The following is a 19793-nucleotide window of genomic DNA, read 5'->3' as shown; positions in this document are numbered from 1 at the left end:
GACCTGTCACTGGGCTGGAGGAGCTATGCAGTCTCTCTATACACTCCCACGTGTGACTGGTGCACTTGTTAATCAAACTGGTGAAAGAAAAGCACATTTCTCTGTTCTCATCCATCCAATTAACAAAGGAAACAGTCACTGTACTCTCTTCATTATTTGCCAGTTCTAATGGATTCACTGCAGTAAGAGAGATTATTGATAAGAAGAATTAAGAGTAAAAATATGCCAGCAGGAAATTAGCACTGAAAAAATAATTGTGATTTACAAAGTGTTCTGCAAATTCACCATGGGATTCAGAAAATAGAGCAGATTAGATTGCTGATATTTGGAAGAAATAATGAAGGAAATACAAAAGCAGAAGCTTCTTATGAATTCTTATTCCTACTCACAGATATTAGTTAAAGGCAAAATAGAAAGTCAGAAGGATTAATTTCAATGTTTGATTGATTTTCAGCCTGAGACACCAGCGATGAAACTGGAACTATTTTAGTTGAGTGAATGTGGTGGGGGAGAGGGAAGGTAAAAGGGGAAGGATTTGGAAAAGGGACAGGGAATGGACTGGGGGGCAGGGATTAGGGGAGGAGAATGGAGAGGGTGGTGGACAGAAGGGAGAGGATGTGGTATTATACATTTGAGGTTATTACTTTTTCTGGTCTTCACAACAAACACTGTACAGGTTACAATACATTGTGAAGTTTTGCTTTATGAACTCACTAAAACGTGGGCATCATTGGTAAGGCCAAAAATTATTGCCCGTTGCCAAATTGCTCTTGAGAAGATGTTGGTGATCCACCTTCTCAACAACTGCCCATGATCAGTATGCCTGTGTAAGAGGGGCATGTCAGCTTTGCCTCCGGGCGAGTTCAAAAACAAAGGAAGGTTTTTTTTTTAATTATCATACAAATGCCCCCAGAATTTAAAACAAAATCCCTCTCTCTCTCTCTCTCTCACACACACACACACACACACACACACACACACACACACACACACACACACACACACACACACACACACACACACACACACACACACCAATCAGATACTCTTAAAAATGAAATAATGTGGTTAATTATCACAGTTTCTTAAATGGAGGTGAAAAGTAGAAGGAATAGTTTGGTAAATCGAATGACTGTCAGGAATCTGTATGGTTTCCTGTGGTTGAATTTCCAGGAAGTTGGTTCTCAGGTGAACTCAAAGTTGAACCAGTTTAGGGAGCAGTCCTTCTCCCAATTTGAAGTATTGCCATTTTTTATCTTAGCTGCTTAAATGAATTGCAGCTGGTTGGATGGTTTCTGGTGGAGTTCTGTCTCTGCAAGCAGCATTTGTTGAACTTGGACCAGATCATTAAACTGGCATCCACAATGTGTGACTTCTGGGTTCTTTTTCCAAACCTCGAACAGTGTGTTGATTGCGCAGATATATTTCCATTTCACACCATCAGAGTTTGAGACGAGTGCCTTTGTGTTTGAATGGACCAATCAATTTGAACTGAACCTTTTGAATTGGTTTCAGGATGAGGCACTGATTCAGCATCAGTCTGCTGCAGGCTTTGTTTCGTTACCTCTTGAGATGGGGGGTGTTTGGGGTGGTGGTGTTTTGATACACCACATGGGTCAAATGATCCACAGGTGACCATTCGTTGCAGCCCTTTGAGGTGAGATTTTTAAAAATACTCAATATTACTTCAAAATATAGCAGGAAAGGAGTTTTTGCTGTTCCATTTCAGTGGGTGAATGGTAATGTTGTAGGTCTGGTGTCACAGAAAGGCCAGAATAGGCAAGAACCATAAGGCTATAAGATATAGGAGCAGAATGAGGTAATTTAGTCCATCGACTCTGCTCTGCCATTCAATCAGAGCTGATGGGTTTCTGGAACCTATTCTCCTGCCTTTTCCCCATTACCTTCAATTATTTTACCAATCAAGAACCTACTTATCTCTGTCTTAAATACACTCAATGACCTGGTCTCCACAGCCTTCTGTGGCAATGAAATCCACTGATTCACCACCCTCTGGCTGAAGGAATTCCTCCTCATCTCGGTTCTAAAGGATTGTCCCTTTACTCTGAGACTGTGTGTCCTTGGATCCTGGTCTCTCCTACTCATGGACACAGTTTCTCCACGTCCACTCAATATGGCCTTTCAATATTCTGTAAGTTTCATTGAGATCCCCGTCATCCTTCTAAACTCCATCGAGTACAGACCCAGAGTCTTCAGGACAATAGGTTTTCTTCCATGTAGGTCATTTATAATCTATTTGGGGGGGGTGGGGGGGGTGCGGTTTACAATAACCTGCTAGTTTCATGTACACCATTCATGATCTTTGCTTATTACTGAATATAAATGTCACAGCTATTGTGGTGGAAATGGAAATTGTTTTCTCTGGATCATTATTCCAAGCTTTGGAATACTAGCTCAGTGACGTGTTCACTGGTCTGTTGTACTGAGCAGTGTTAGCTCTATGACACGCTCCCCTGAACCTGGCCATCCTGAGACAAAGCTATAGGAAGAGAATTGGAGTAACATTCTTGTCGCAGTCCCTGGTAATGATCTCCACGATGGGGTGCAATAATATGAGTGGCTATCCACTCCGAGGAGAGGCTTGAGGCTTGACTCATGCCTATTGGGCGAGATTCTCTGGCTTCCTCATGCTGTGTTTCTCAGCTTACCATTGGTTGGCAATGGGATCTTCTGGTCCCCCTGCTATCATTGAGAATTCCCACTGAGTCCACCTCACCCCCCACCACCCCCTCCCCCCCCCCGTCATCAGGAAAGCCATGGCAGGGTTGCACCGTCAGCGAGGACTGGAAAATCCAACCAATGGAGACTCCCGGAAGACCTTGCCCATTCTGTCTGTATCCTTGACCAATGGGGTTTCAGGATTGAGAAAGAAGCAGAGACTGAGAATGAGATCAGATGAATTAGTGTCAAATAAATATCTATTTCACATTTATTTGACAGTAATTCATCTGATTACAGAAAGTAAGAAAGATATTTTATCCCACAGTACAATTTCTTAGACATCTTTCCAGATTTAGGAAGGAATGCACCATTAAACTCATTATTAAATTGGTGGCAAATACTGATACATAATATTTATAATTCAGTTCAAGTTTCACACCTATTTAATATGTTACTGTCCATTTCATTCTCCAACTCTCTCTCTCTGTCCCAGGCTGTATTTTCCACTTTTCACTATCACTGGAAGGAAAATTCCTGTGATGAAGCTAATGTGTGAGTTATCACTGCACTGGGAGACATTATTAACCAGCAGCAAAACATTGACAAAATTCACTATATTCATCCCAGAGGATAAAGGTCGATGTCACCAGTGCAGATTTGGAGACATGAGTTCTAGCTATCCGGAAGGCTATTGGAATGTTAGCCTTTATCACAGGAGGATCTGAGTACAGGAGTAGTGAGGTATTGCTTCAATTGTATGGGAGCTTGGTTAGACTGCACCTAGAGCACTGTGTGCATCTTTAGCCCCCTTCCCTCAGAAAAAAAATATTATTACCATAGAAGGAATGAAACAAAGGTTCACCAGGTTTGTTCCCAGGATAGCAGGGCTATTTTACAAAGAGAGATTGGGGAAACTGGGCCTCTATTCTCCAGAGTATTGAAGAATGAGAGGTGATTGGAAGCCACACAGTACTTAAAGAAATAGACAAGGTCGATGGAAGTCAAATGTTTCCCCTGGTTGGGAAGTCTGGAACCTGGGGGCAAATTTTCAAAATAAGGAGGATGCCACTTTGGACTGAGAGGACGATAAATTTCTTTACAGAGAGTGTTGTGAATCTTTGAAATTCTTTACCCAGAGGGCTGTGGAAACTCAGTCACTGAGTCTCTTTAAAGCTGAGGTTGACTGACTTTTGATGCACAATGATGTAAAGGGTAATGGGGATACTTGGGGTAAAAGGCATTGAATTGTGCTATCAGCCATACTCATATAAATGGTGGCACAGGCTTAATGACTGAATGACCTACTCCTGCTCCTATGTAATATTTCTGCTGTGGTTGTTAGAATAGTGGACCCTGTCCTACAGAATGTTTGTAGATTGGATTGTTGCTCGCTCTGATTTTATAGCTCTCCATTTCACAGCATGTTCTTCATTACCTACCTCATGAAATATTTCCCTTCCAGCTTTTCCCATGTTATTTGGGATGCTGCAGCACTGCTTAATCACCTTCATTCCAACCATCATTCTACCTCAAGATATATTACCTTGACTTTTTCAGATAGTAACGGCACTAGCAACTTTCCTTATGGCTCACAAATATGATTGTAACAATGTTAGTTTTCTCATTATAAACACCACATCATTTCTCTCCTCTCATATGAGTTCCAGGGCCTGTTTATTACTCATTTGTTTTCCGCAACAACAATTTCAGTATCCATTTATAATCCCTGAACTCAGAAACCTCCAGACTTCTTACTTCTGTTTTCTGGGTTTGATTTTCAAAATCAGCCAATACAAAATACAAAAGCATTCTGCTGCTTCTCCCCACTTGATATTTGTAGTTGTGTAGACGTGTTGTTCAGTGCATTGGCTGGGAGTTTCCTTTCCCTCAATGGCAGTGGGAGGCAGCTCACTACTCACTGGCAGCGGAATCTTATCGTTCCACCATTGTCAATGGGGTGTCGTGTTGTCCGTACCCCTCACTGCTGGAAACCCTTGATGGAGGTTTGCCATCAGCAAGAATGTAAGATCCAACTGTGTAAACAACAGCAAGATGCCAGTATTGTATAAAATACAATGCTCATTGAACCTCCTCCTTTATCCATGAACAAAACTGTTCATTGTCATCTTTTCCCAGTAGATCAGAATGGTCTTATTTACAATATTTGATTTGATTTATTATTGTCACATGTATTAAAATACAGTGAAAAGTATTGTTTCTTGCGCACTATCCAGATAAAGCATACCATTCTTAGAGAAGGAAAGGAGAGAATGCAGAATGTGGTGTTACAGCCATAGCTGGGGTGTAGAAAAAGATCAACTTAATGCGAGGTAGGTCCATTCAAAAGTCTGACAGCAGCAGGGAAGAAGCTGTTCTTGAGTCGGTTGGTACGTGACCTCAGACTTTTTATCTTTTTTTCAAAGGAAGAAGGTGGGAGAGAGAATGTCCGGGGTGCATGGGGTCCTTAATTATGTTGGCTACTTTTCTGAAGCTGCGGGAAGTGTAGACAGAGTCAGTGGATGGGAGGCTGGCTTGAGTGATGACCTTTTGTAGAAGATATTGAGCTTGTGGACTGGAGACTCTATTGCTGGAAAAGCACATATCTAAAATTAACACTTTCAAATTCTTACATTTGGGGCAAATTTGAAATAGAAAATGTGTTGAATCTTGAGTTGTTGACTTTTTATATTTTTAACACCTACAAGGTATTCAGATTGTTCGCAGTTAAAGCCTTGTCATTGGCCGATCTGCTTAAATCTCAGATTGCTACGAATGTATTAGCCTGAACTCTGACTCTCACCAAAACCCTGTCTTCCTGCAGATATTTCAAACGGAAAGTAGTCAGTTTCCTTGAGAGCTGACGCGCCTAGTTTGGGGGCGTTTAAGAGATCCGTGGATAGGTTTATGGATGGAAAGGGATTGGTTTAGGTTAGAGGGTCATTGCTTTTTTAATTGGTCGGCGCAACATTGTGGGCCGAAGGGCCTGTTCTGTGCTGTTATGTTCTATGTTCTATAAATGCATAATCCGAATGATTAACAGTCAATGGAAAGTATTGTGGAAGTTTAATATTTTGAAGATGGAAGCAAAAGCCGGGAAACGCATTCTGTCCATTGTTAATAAGAACATGAAACAAACGCCTCTAATGCTATCACACACCATTAAAACTAAAGTGAAAGATAGAGATGTACAAAATTATGAGGAGATGAGATAGAGTTGACAGGATAAAATTGTTTTCCTTGGTGGAGAATTCTAGAACCAGGGGACATAGACTCAAGATAAGTGGGATAAGTGGCAGTGGGTATAGAGGGAGCATTTTTACACAGAGGGTGGTGGGTGTCTGGAATTCGCTGCTCGAGTTGGTAGTAGGGGCAGAGTCCCTAAACTCATTCAAAAGTACCTGGATCTGCAACCTAAGTGCTGTAAGCCACAGGACTATGGAGCAGGTGCAGAAAGGTGGGCTTAGAAAAGACAATTAAACATTTTGGGCTAGCATGGACAAGATGGGCCAAATGACCTCCCTCTATGCTGTACCTTTTCTATGGTTCTGTGGTTCTTGATTATGTAATTGTTACATAATTAAATCTTTGGGACGATTGTGGGGCAGCATTCACCGTGGGCACAAAATCTCACCAGACTCGGAAAACAAGAGTCTTGCCAGCGAGATTCCCTGTCTCAACTTTCCCCACTCCTCACAAGTGATGTAATGAGGTTACTGCCCAGCAAGGTCGGGAATCTTATTTCCATAAATTATAATTGAATTACAGGGCTTCTGTGCCCAATGTTCCTCCCGCAATGGAAAACTCTCCCTCATCAACGTGACAGCACGGCTGGGATTTTCCCGCTCCACTTATCCCAAAACCACAAAATTCCACCTGAGGCCAACAGATACTTGCACGTTCCTCCTCCTCCCCCCACCCCCCCCCCCCCCCCCTAATTAATGATTAAGTTCGGGATTTTTCTGATGCTGTGCAGAGTGGGGCAGGCTGGGTGGCTTGTGCCATATTTAAAATACACCCAGACATCAATTGACTCAGCGCTGAGAATAGAAGATAGATCTCCTGGAAGATCCAGATTGTAGATGCTGCACCCATTGCTGTACGCGATGTTCCAGCCCCTGGCTGCTGAAGGCCTCCATCTTCCCTTGGATCCCCACAGCCAGCACACACACACCGCCCCCTCCCCCACCTCCTCCCCCCCCCAGGCCTCTGACATTGGCACGTGATGTTGATACAGATGTATTTTGGACCGATGTGAAAACCAATTGATGGTATGGATAATTGGGTGGGGTGACCAGGGGAAGGTTCCACTCTAGAGCTTTGGTTACATTCCATTAACGGGGTGCAATACAGTTTCATACTGGTCTCTGGTGGGAATTACAAACCACTATGATGGATGTGAGCATACGTTTCCGCCATTATATTATTCTGGCAGGAAAGGTCCCGTTATATTGTTCCCTTCGCCCGCCATTAAATCCGTTGTGGGGTGACTGAAAACTTCCACCCTCAGTGTTGGACACCCTGGGAACTGGATGGTTGATGCAGCGTTAACTCAAAGCATCAGCTCCTTCTACTGCATCCTGCAACTTATTCCCACACACAGCTCCCCTCAGGGCAACTCTCTCGTGTCACACGTTACCCAAAAGCTGCTCGACACATTCATCAGTGAACGTTGCTGCTTTGATCGGCTTCAGCTCATGGCCTTTCCTCATTGGGGAAAGGAAACCTTGGTGCTTCCTACAGGTAGGTCCCAGTGATTTTCCCCATGTAGATCAGAGTCTTTGCCAAGACAACAAGGAACTTTCTCACAAAACCCATTTTGTGTTACTTCAAAATGTTTCCTACAAAGTGTAAATGAAATACTAATCAGTCAGTCCAAGAAAGCGTGTTAAAGAAATCATGTTCTACAGTGCAGAAGGAGGCCATTTAGCCCATCGAGCCTGCACCAACAACAATCCCACCCAGGCCCTATTCTGGTAATCCCACGCATTTACCCTGCTAACCCCCCTGACACTAAGGGGCAATTTAGCAGGCCAATTCACTGAACCTGTACATCTTTGGACTGCGGGAAGAAACCGGAGCACCCAGAGGAAACCCACACAGACACAGGGAGAATGTGCCAACTCCACATAGACAGTTACCCGAGGCTGGAATTGAACCTGGGTCCCTGGTGCTGTGAGGCAGCGGTGCTAACCACTGTGCCACCATGCACAAAAGTATGCAAATGATGAACATTGGTTTCAGGTAATAAATCTCTGAAAATTGATTAAAGTCTGGCATGTATTTTATGTCAGAGCTTATCTAAATCTTTATAATCAAACAGAAAGTTAATTTAATGCCTTAGTTCCTTCATGGTCATGTTCTCTAATCTTCTTTTAGCAGCCAAATGTTTAAAGTTCCTGATGTTCTGTTTATTGAAGATCAAGTAATATTTCAGATGTATATTTGCAAAAGCTTTAGTGATGAGTAGCTTCTGTCTTGGTAACATTCATGCAAGTAATTCAATAATCATTTGCCCTATTCCTTAATTCTCAATTGTAGTTCAAGTCAATCTCCCATACACAGTTCGCCCGCAGCAGCTCAATTATGACTTGGTTCATATTCCTCTCCTCTGCTTTCTAAACTCATTTATCTTTGCATTTCTTCAGTTTCATATAACTCTTCCCCTCTGCCTTGGGCTGGGGAATTTAGATTCACTGAATTACATGGAAAACAAACCCAGGTCAATGTTTACCCTCGACAGGATCAAATCGTTCTAATGCCAATTTACCAGTCATAGAATGTTTTTGGGGATAATTTCTTACAGCAGCATGTTTTAGCACTAAGCAGAGAGCAGGCTGTACTTGACCTGGTAATGGGCAGTGAGCTGGGATTAATTGCTGACTTCAGAGTCAGCGTCTCTCGGTCATAATGTAATTGAATTTCCCATTCAGGTTGAGGGAGAGAAGAGTGGATCTAAAACTAATGTTTTGAACTTAAATGAGGCCATTTATAAGGCATGAAGATCGAGCTGGCTAAAGTGAACTGGAAAGAATAGGTTAAGGGATGGGTCATTTGAGATGCAGAGGCAGATGATTAAGGAGATATTTCAAAGTAGATCTATCCATCACCTCTCCTGACCTGTTGACTATCTTTGTATCGTCAACTGGTGAGAATAGTTCTGGGAAAACTAAAACCATTCTCGTTACTCCATCACAAACTTTACTCCCTTGTGTCATTGATTCCATGCCTTCCTCCTGCAATCCTGTAAGACTGAAGCAAACTGTTTACAAACTTGAAGTCTTGTTCAAAACTCCCTTTGAACTTTACACCTTCTGACCTCTATGTTAACGAATGCTGTTTATCACCATCCTCCAACCTTCACACCACACCTTCTCACTGACCACTCCAGACCACCCCTGTACTCTGTGGGCTTGCAGTGTCCAGTTATCGTTAGAAATGGGTAGGATGATGACAAACTGAATTGTGTGTGGAACCTAAATGAACCTTTCGAACACAAACAAGAATTGTCAGGGTGTTGAACTGAAGTATTTTACCTGATTCAGGATCCATCAGCAAAACACGTCAAATCTAGGTGAAGCTTACACTGGCTAGGATTTGACAGGTTTTTCCAGATACAAAACAACCAAATCAGTAGAAATAAAAATTCATGGAAATAAAAAAATGGGGGAGCTGTAGAATTGAGCCAATTCACTGTTGTTCAAGTTACACACAAAATCAAAGTCTGTATCTGCTCTCACTGCCTGTGGACATTGAGCCTGTTGGACATTGTAGATCCATGTTCAATACAACCATGATTCAACCATAGATCATTTCACAACTTAATAAGAATGAGCCGAGGGTAGAACACAGAAAATTGCATAAAATATTAACCTGTTGAAATGTGGAGATTAAGACTTTTGAGGACAGTGTGTCCAATGATCCAATTTTGTCTCAAATTCAGAAAGCCACACACTGGGCAGAATTTTCCATTTCTGTAGCTAAGTGCGGTGGTGGGTGGGTCTGGGGACATACATCCTGCTGTCTGAAATGGGGAAAATTCATAGAGTCTGCACTTGGAAGCCCCTGGAATCCCTATAGTGCAGAAGGAAACTATTTGGCCCTTTGAACCTGTACTGACCATAATCCCACCCAAATCCTATCCCTGTCACCCCACGTATTACCCTGCTAATCCTCCTGACACTAAGACGTTTTGTTTTATTCCTTTGCATCAATATTTGTGAAGTTCTAGACATTCCTTTGCTGTGCAGACAGACTCAGTGAGCCTGTGCCCCAGCCAGGAGCTGTACCCGAATGGAGCTGGGATTGAGGGGCCTGTTCATGTGTCAGTGCCATCGCTGCCTGATTTGGAGTTTAATTCTGTGTACCTTCTCCATCAGTCCTGAAAGTATTTGGAAACATTTAACTTTGTGTTAGCCGGTGGGGTAGTGGGGGGTAGGGGGAAGAGAGAGAGAGAGAGAGAGAGAGAAGAATGGAATCCACATACATTGTGGGGTGGGCACAGTGATACAGTGGTTAGCACTGCTGACTCACTGCACCAGTGTCCCAGGTTCAATTCCGGCCTCACTGAATCTGCCCTGGAACTCAGCAAGTATTGGTGCAAAAGAGTAAAATTAAGTGACTGATTTCCTATCTTTCAGTTCTTTCACAAAGGGAACCCAAATCAGGGGTCCTGAAGCTCGTGTGTGTCTGTCAGGCATACAGCTTCTTTCTCAACTGGTAACGATTCAAGGTCCAGAGTCACCAGGTCACATGACTAATAATTCTTATGATTCAAGAAAATTATATTTGATTCCTTTGCAATTGATGCAAACTCTTAAAATTCCTTTCCAAACATTCTTGAAAAAAATGGTTAGCACCAGAGACCGAAGTTCAATTCCAGTGTTGGGTCACTGTCTGTGTGGAGTTTGCACATTCTCCCCGTGTCTGCGTGGGTTTCCTCCAGGTGCTCCAGTTTCCTCCCACAGACCGAAAGATGTGCTGGTTAGTTGGATTGGATATACTAAATTCCCATTTAGTGACACAAGATGTCTAGGTTAGATGGGTTAGCCAGGGTGAATGTGAGAGGTGATGGGGTTAGGGTAGGGACAAGGACCTGGATATGTTAGAGAGTCAGTGCAGATTTGATGGGCCAAATGGCCTTGTTCTGTACTGTAGGGATTATACACATCACAGATTCCACAGATCCTTTAAAGAAACAAATTCCAAATCTTCCTTTTGTACTGTTTTCAGGTCAAAGATCATGACATAAGATTGGCTTATAAATAATGGAGCAAGTTGGAGGCTTTAGCATTGGTCAGACTTTTGGATTGAAAATAAAACATTAAACTGCCTGTGAGGTGATCTGCTTTCTCTTGCTGTGAGAATAATGTGAGAAGGTAAGGCTGAGGGGGATCAATCCTGGATCTTATTAAATGGGCCAGCAGGCTTGATGGCCCAAATGGCCTCCTCCTATTTCTTATACCGTGTGGATACTTACGTCAGTGCTACTATTCAGTGCATCATCATCTTCTTCTACTAAATTGACAGACAGAGATTGAAATCATAATTACTTATCTTGTCTAACTTCCAGAATTGAGAAATTTTAGCCCAGAAACAATGTTAGCATCTCATATATTTGTCACATATTACTCTGCCAATATATGCAATACAAGTGTTAGGCTATGAAAATAAATGTTACGTTTCCATACTTAGCAAGCACAGCAAATTCTAAACTTGTTGGAATTCATTACAGTTACTTGTTCAGTTTTAAAGGGTAGAAGGCTGCCATATTACCAGACTGGTTTGGATTACGAATATGGCCAATAATTGAAGAAACTGTTAGGTTGAATATGAGTTGAACAGAAGATGCAAAAGGTTCTTGCGAGGATTGTAATGTACAATGTATAAATCTGACTCAGATCAGTTCTGTTTGATATTGCCCACCCGACCACTTCAGTGGAGAGGGGTATTTAGTGAGTTATATAATGATTAACTTGACATAGTCCCAGATGCCTTTGAGGGGGGAAGCTGACTGGTAGTGATGTAAGTGGAGGATCACCACACCTCAGGCAAGGGGCAAGGTTGAGAAGGTGGGACCTTAACGAATAACTTCAACTGGCATGGGAATCAAACTGGCACTGTTGGCATCACTCTGCATCACTAACCAGCTGTCCAGCCAACTGAACTAATGGATTCCCTGTGAATTGTGTAAACTAGTGGCCAATCAATTGCTGCTAATTTTATGCCCCAATTTGAAGATGAAAGATTTGCTAATATCTTCCATCAGAACAAGATTTTTTTTTAACAAGTATGAAGTAGTTGCTCGAATCTGATTTTCAAACCTTTGGAAAAATAGCATAGTCAGATTGAATCACATTAATCACTTCACCATTTGTGACTGTGTCTTCAGCTGCCTGGCTCATAAACTCTGGAATTCTATCCCTAAACGTTTCTACCTCTCACTTTGTCCTGCTTTTTAAGATGCTCCTGAAAACTTACCTTTTTGCCCAAGTAATTTAACATCTGCCCTGCTCTGTGTCAAATTTAGCTTTACAACACTCTTGTGAAACACAACGAGATGCTCCATTATGTTGAAGACACAATGCAAATACAGGTTGTTGCTCTTTTTGAGGGCCCCATTACTCAGTTTCACTTCTGAAGAATTCCCTTTAATGCACCGATGGGAGACATTGTCCACTTCCCCGACCTGTTATCTTCCTGTGTGAGGAAATAGTTTAGTGGCAGTTTGTTACTGAGGATCTGAACCCTTTAGGAATTGTATGTTGCTGCCTAAACTCATTCCATCTAAATCCAAAATAGATAATAGCTGAATGAAGCTTAACTCCTCTTAGCTTGGGATAAATTTGATTCCAAATCTCAGATCCCAGAGGTAAATAAACATTACCTCATGCTGTGCTCTGAACAGATTCCGATTTTTAAAAATCTTAATTTGTTGCATTTCCTACAGAAATCTGCTTGAAAACTTCATGGAAATATTATCATATTGCTTCACTGTATTGACTGGTCTTGCCAGTGCACCCACAATCCATAAAATAGTTAAAACAAAATATGTTTCCTATGATGAGTAGCTAATCAGCTTACTCAAAGAAAAAATAAATTTTAAAAAAGTCTTCCTTGAAGACCTTCAGCTGTTTCAAAAGGTTTGTTCCATTGCCATAGATTTCCAGCCTTGTGCATAAGTAACATGATGGAATTTGTTGTGTTGGTGAAATATCTGTGCAGAAACCCCAATCACATGGTCGAACGATGATTCCATTTTTTGATGTTAATCATATATTAACATTTTTTGTGTAATATGTAGTCTCTGTGTGAACACTGCTTTGGCGAATTATTCATTGTGCCACAGAGGCACTCAGTAATGAAAGTCGTGTCAATCTTATTCCTGGAGATCCACACTCAGTATAAACTGTCTATTCTTTGATTTTGATTTATTATTCTCACGTGTATTAGCATACAGTGAAAAGTATTGTTTCTTGTGCACTATACTGCCAAAACATACCATTCATACAGAAGGGAACAAGAGTGCAGAATGCAGTGTTACAGTCATAGTTAGGTTGTAGAGAAAGATCAACTTAATGCGAGGTAACTCCATTCAAATGTCTGACAGCAGCAGGGAAGAAGCTGTTCTTGAGTCGGTTGGTATGTGACCTTAGACTTTTGTATCTTTTTCCTGACAGAAGAAGGTGGGAGAGAGAACCTCTGGGGTGCGTGGGGTCCTTAATTATGCTGGCTGCTTTGCCGAGGCAGCGGGAAGTGTAGACAGAGTCGATGGATGGGAGGCTGGTTTGTGTGATGGATTGGGCTACATTCATAACCGTTTGTTCTTCCCTGTGGTTTTGGGCAGAGCAGGAGCCCATACCAAGCTGTGATATAACCAGAAAGAATGCTTTCTATGGTACAACCTATAAAAGTTGGTGAGATTGATTCTTGGTTTAGATTCCAGTGTGCTTGGAGCTTCTGGGCAGACTCTGTCTTTGTCTCTGATGTGTGTGAAACATTTTAAGTCCTTAACCAAATTTCATGCCTACCTATTTGTCCGAAATGTCAAAGCCTTTTCAAACCCATTGGATTGTGATTTAAAGCAAAGATGATTGACACCAGCAATGTTTTTTTTTAATGGTTCTGTGTGATACTCTCGTGAAGCATTGTGGAAATGTTTAATATATAAAAGGTGTAATGTTATTGCAAGCTGTTCTTATCAATTAGTTGTATCTGAGTTTTGGAATGCGAAATCTCAGAAAACCATCCTAACTTTGACCTCTACCTCACCCCGATTATTCAGGAAATTTGTGGGTCCCAGTTCAGTTCCAATTAAGCATCCCGATTCCCAGTTCGGTTCCGATTAGGCATCCCGATTCCCAGTTTGGTTCCGATTAGGTATCCCAATTCCCAGTTCGGTTCTGATTAGGTATCCCGATTCCCAGTTCGGTTCCGATTAGGTATCCCAATTCCCAGTTTGGTTCCGATTAGGCATCCCGATGAAATTGGCTTCTTGGATGTCAACGCTATCAGCCAACCTTCAGTTCCAAAGGTTAACATGGGGTATGGAGATTGGGTGAGAGTGATCTGGGGGTGCACGTGTTGACGGGTGCAGTGGATGATAAGGGTGATCTGGTGGAGTGAGGGTAACCAGAGGGGGAAAGTTCAATCAGTTAAGGAGTGGGTGTGTGGCTGTCAACGGGAAATCGAGAAGGAATCCAATAATATTATGTGACCCAGTGCCAGATTTTGTTTGTGAAGTTCCCTGTGAAACACCCAATGTTGTTTTATGATTTTATACATTAATGTTAGTTGTAACTATTTCTGAAATGTTTGGTGGATGCATCATCATACAGCTGGGATGCAGATAGCAGCTGCTCTCTGATTGTTTAATATTTGCATTTTGCTGTGTGAGTGGGGTTATATTTCACCAAATAATTTAATTGTAACTTTCTCGCGACAGAAAGCATTTTAAAGCACATTTTCTTCACTCAAGGTTGTAATAATACTTAAAGATTACTGAGAATAATTCAAGCTTTTACAGTGTAAGGTGGAAGCTGCAGAATGTTTTTACCAAATCACAGCCTTGTCAGGTTAACAGATTAAAGAGGAAGTACAGGACTTTTGTAAAACGTGGCTGATGTTTCCTGTCTGTCACTTGTATCTCTGTGAATTTGCTGGAATCAAGTTCTTATTCACATCTTTGATCATTACGTTTCAGAAAAGAGCTTTAAAATCTGTTCCTGGGTGTCAGATAATAGGAAGTGTGTGGATGCTTTTAAATGCCTCAGGTGTATGAGTCAATGGAAGGATTTTGCTTTTCTGATTGTAATGATTATTATTTCTGCTTATCTTCTCAATAGGTCTAACATGTTAAATCACAGGAAGATCTGATGTGATCCACAAAACATCAAATTCGTGGGTAAAGAATTTCTTCCATAATGTGAATAAGTGTTGGCACTTCCCCAGTGGTACTCAAACCATGGAAAGATTAACATCTCCTTGGATTTCCTTCTGATATTGGATTTATCGGTGCCGAATCTGCACTGAAGAAACATCTGAAAATAGCAAAAGAATTTGGATCAAACTCATCTTGGTCTCACAATGAAAACTCCATCCAATCATTCTGTGTGTCCTGTGCTGCTCTATCTTGGTTTTATTTGCTTCACAATGTCTGTCCAGAACTCGATCAAGGTGGAGAGAAATCAAAGCAGGCACTTAGAGGGAGAGAAGCAAGTTCATCATCGCCCCAAACGTGGTTGGGTCTGGAACCAATTCTTTGTTTTAGAAGAACACATAGGCCCAGAAGCTCAGTACGTGGGCAAGGTAGCTGATTTAATTCTTACGATCGCACATTGATTTATTTTTCTCGGTATGTTTACTTTAAAATAATCTCAATGTGAGAACACAAATGCTGTCAATAAATGCTCTGCTTGTTGTGATGGGGAATGCGCTACCTGATAGGGAGTGGAAGTGGATTCACCGTCAACTTTCAAAAGGGAATTGGATGAATATTTGAAAGAAATAATTGGAGGGAAAGGGTGAGGAGAGGGGAATATGAATTTGAGAGCTTCTTCAAAAAGCAGACACATGAATGGGCTGAATGGCCTCCTGCACTGTGTTATTCTGTAATTGTTTCTTTCTCTGATGAGCTGATTGGTGCAATGTGGCTATATGACTTTATACCAGTTCTGTGTAGCTGCTCTTAGTTAAACTATCACTTCAACTTTTTTTGGGTTGCTCATTTAAAAGTTAAAATGTCGACTGATGGACATAAATTTCTTAGGACATCAATTTGTTTTTCAGGGAACAGTTCAGTGAGGGAGGAACTGATTTATTTTGTTATTAGACACATTAAGGATATGACTTCCCAACACTGTTGGAATATCAGACTGAATTTAAATCAGCACTGTCTCCTTGCCCCAGCTAAAGAGACACAGAGAGTCTACGTCTGGGAAGGACAGCTACCCTGCAGGCATTTTATTGCTTCTTTATTCCTTCCTGAGATGTGGCTGTTACTAACAAGGCTTCAATTTGTTGCCCATCCCTAATTGCCCTTGAACTGAATGGCTTGCTGGACAGTTTGTGCGCTGGGAGTTACATGTAGTTTGGACAAGGTAGGATGGCAGATTTCCTTCCCTAAATGGTGGTGGGGATTTGAACCTGCGTCTATTGAGAACTAGCCTGGGCTCTGGATTACTAAATCAGTGATAATACCATCATGCCACATTCTCCCCCAGCCAACTGGCTGTTAATAGGTGGATCCCTCCTACTCCCCAGCTACTAGGCTGGCTACTTGAGATGGGCCTACCTCTGCCTCCGGTGTAGTTGTGTTGGGACAGGAGTGGGCAGGCTGTATGCTGGATTTAACGTGTCACCCTGCCTTCAAATCTGTCATGATGTGGAGATGCCGGCATTGGACTGGGGTAAACACAGTAAGAAGTCTCACAATACCAGGTTAAAACCCAACAGGTTTATTTGGTTGCAAATGCCACTAGCTTTCAGAGCACTGCTCCTTCATCGGGTGAGTGGGAAGTCTTACCTGACGAAGGAGCAGCACTCCGAAAGCTAGTGGTGTTTGCTACCAAATAAACCTGTTGGGCTTTAACCTGATGTTCTTACTGTGTTCAAATCTGTCAGTGAGGGAGCGCGAAATCCAGCTCAGAGACCCTGTGTTGAGGTTGGGTAAAGCTGGTTATCCTTCATCATTGTGAAAATTGCTACATTAACCATTAAATAAGCACAAAACACAGAGTATTTATGCCTATTAATGTAGCAATAAAATATGGAAGCTTGATGGAAAATATTTAGAGAATACTGTTTAACATGGAGCTGAATGAGAAGAGCGTATTGTACACCTGTCAAGGGTGTTCAGATTTTATTCTGAAATAATTTTACTTGCTTGGGAAATCACTGATTGACCTCCCTGTCGAACTCTTTGAATGTGAGCTCCCTGGGGATTGGTAATTAACTCAGCAGGTAGAGATCATATACCAAGCCCTGTATAAAGCAGGCATAGTGAAAAGTCTGACAACACCAGGTTTTAGTCCAACCTATTTATTTGATAATATACTCACAAGCTTTCAGGGTTAGCCCCTTCGTCAGGTGAATGGAGAGTTCTGGCCTCAGACAGAACATATAAACTGTCTGTGCTTTATATGTTCTGTCTGAGGCCAGAACTCTCCATTCACCTGACGAAGGGGCTAACCCCGAAAGCTTGTGAGTATATTATCAAATAAATAGGTTGGACTAAAACCTGGTGTTGTCAGACTTTTCACTGTGTTTACGCCAGTCCAACGCCGGCATACCCACATCATTAAAGCAGGCATCTGAGTGGGTCCATTATTGCATTGCATTGCCCCAAAAAGCGCTTTATTTTATTTTGTGCAATACAGCTGACTCCTGGAGTTATTGTAACAGAGAAGAGTGAATATTAATGTAGTCTGTTTTTGATATGAATTTTTAATATGGAGTTATATTTGATTGATTTCTGTTTACATTTCTATTTGTGACAACATTGGATGAGATGGGCAAAACTCACAGCCATTGATATGATTGTTAAAGCAGTCGCTTCTCATTGGTTAAGGAGGATGTGGTGGAATATCATCACTCTTTCCAATTCTGACCAAATTTCAATCAAAGCTTCCGAATGTCTCTTCCACCTAATTTAAAACAACGTATAATTATCACAGTAAATGAAAATTAGGCTATCTGTTTATCGTGGTATTTATAATAACTATATTGATAGTTGCTGAATAATTCATTGGATTCCACATAACTGTTTTGTCATTTTTATTGGTTCCATCATTCAATCGTTTTTGCTCAGTCCAATGAAACAGTCTTTAGAAGAGTTCAGGTTGCTTGTGTATTGTGTTGTGATGGTTGAGATGCTCTAATCCTGCTGTTGTTTAATTACACATGTACCCTAACCTAAAAAATCCATTTCCCTGTGCTGTTCTTCAGTTAATGTGCATTTGCGTTCTTAGGGAACGCTTCCTGCTGTGCACTTGGCTTAATCTATTGACAGTTTAGTGGATTTTACTTAGAAATTGCTAAAAGGACAATTGAGTGTTTTAGATTACAAATTAGGTTGTCAGTCACTGGGGACAGGAGAACTTATTAGATACATTGCTTTGTTCAAACATTTAATAGTTGTGAGAAAGCTATCCATTCACAGCTAACAATTTAAAGTCTTTGGGTCAAAGGGAGCTTGGTGTGATTGTCCATAGGTCTCTGAAGGCGGAAAGGCAGGTTAATAGGGTGGTGAGAAAGGCAGATTGAACACTTGCCTTTATCATTAGGGATAAAAAGCAGAGAGGTCATGATGCAGTTGTGTAGAACTCTGGTGAGGCCACAGCTGGTGTGCAGTTCTAATTGCCACATTATAAGAAGAACGTGAACACACTGGAAGGGGTGCAGAGGAGATTCACCAGGATGTTGCCTGGGATGGAACATTCAAGTTATAAAGAGAGGTTGGATAGGCTTGGGTTGTTTTCTCTGGAGCAGAGAGGACTGAGGGGGCGATCTAACCAAGGTGTAAAAGATTATGAGGGACATGGACAGGGAGGATGGGGAGCAACTGTTCCCCTTATTTGAAGGGTCAGTTATGAGGGGACAGGAGTTAGAAGTGAGGAGTGGAAGATTTGGGGAGGTGATTTGAGGAAAAACTTTTTAACCCAGAGGGTGGTGATAGTCTGGAATGCACAGCCTGGGAGGGTGGTGAAGGTGGGATGCCTCACATCCTTTGAAAAGTACCTGGATGAGTACTTGGCATGTCATAACATTCAAGGCTATGGACCAAGTGCTGGCAAGTGGGATTAGGTGGGCACTTCAGGGCCTTTCATGCATTGGTGCAGACTCAATGGGCCAATGGGCCTTTTCTGCACTGTAGTAATCTGTGATTCTGTGGGTCGTTTTGGGCTATTGGGTGATCAAGATTCAGGTAATGATCAGAAAGTATATCCATTCCCTTTCATGACGATAACTTTGAAGATTTACACCTGAGCAAATTGATTAAGTGTGTGATAGTCAATGCTAAATGCAGAAAATTCCAGCTAAATTTCTATTTGATTAAAACACAACTTTCCAGTTTACTGGAATGTTTAATCTTAGTGGACCAAAAAAAATCTAATCCACAAAGCATTTTTTGGAGAGTTGTGAGCACGTTTTAAGAATGTAATCCTTTTTGTGTGAGATACTTCAGCGAGAAAAATTAATCCTCTTTGCACTTATTTTTCTCTCTATGAAAGCCAGGATGTGCTGTAATTGTACCTTTCAACAGTGATTAGGATGCAATGTAGGATTTAGAAGTGGGACATGATTTATCTAGTCCCCGTGTAAACTACATTCCTGCCTGCATTCTCATTGGTAATCCTCCAGTATTTTCTGCTTCCATTCCATTTACACTGCTAACCAGATTTAACACCCAAAACAAAAAGCTCAAGATGAAGCCTGTATGATGAAAAGAGAAGTTTTAAATATTGTTGTCCATTCCTATTGACTTCCACAAAGGCTGAAACGAAAGTGTGCGTTTCTCTACGACAAAAGCACAACTCTGTAGGTGCTGCAAACCTGAAATAAAAACAGAAAATGCTGGAAAATCAATGGGTCTGGCAGTGTCCGTCTTGAGAGAA

The 19793-nt window shown here is 41.6% G+C and overlaps 1 protein-coding gene across 5 annotated transcripts in view; it reads left to right on the top strand.

The window, feature by feature from the left end:
- Positions 1-19793, top strand: part of LOC145351806 (cadherin-18) — a 556159-nt gene that overhangs the window by 360601 nt on the left and 175765 nt on the right. For all 5 annotated transcript variants that reach the window (XM_080201464.1, XM_080201471.1, XM_080201481.1 and 2 more), the window contains one exon: positions 15024-15486. In XM_080201464.1, coding sequence (XP_080057590.1) covers positions 15265-15486 — 222 coding nt within the window. In that variant the 5' untranslated portion in view covers positions 15024-15264. The remainder of the gene's footprint in view (positions 1-15023; positions 15487-19793) is intronic.

This window comes from Carcharhinus amblyrhynchos, chromosome 2 (assembly GCF_965287045.1).
Source record: "Carcharhinus amblyrhynchos chromosome 2, sCarAmb.v2.hapA, whole genome shotgun sequence".
NCBI lineage: Eukaryota > Metazoa > Chordata > Chondrichthyes > Carcharhiniformes > Carcharhinidae > Carcharhinus > Carcharhinus amblyrhynchos.
Note: the sequence above shows the minus strand (reverse complement) of the source record. Positions and strands in the feature narration are given on the sequence as shown.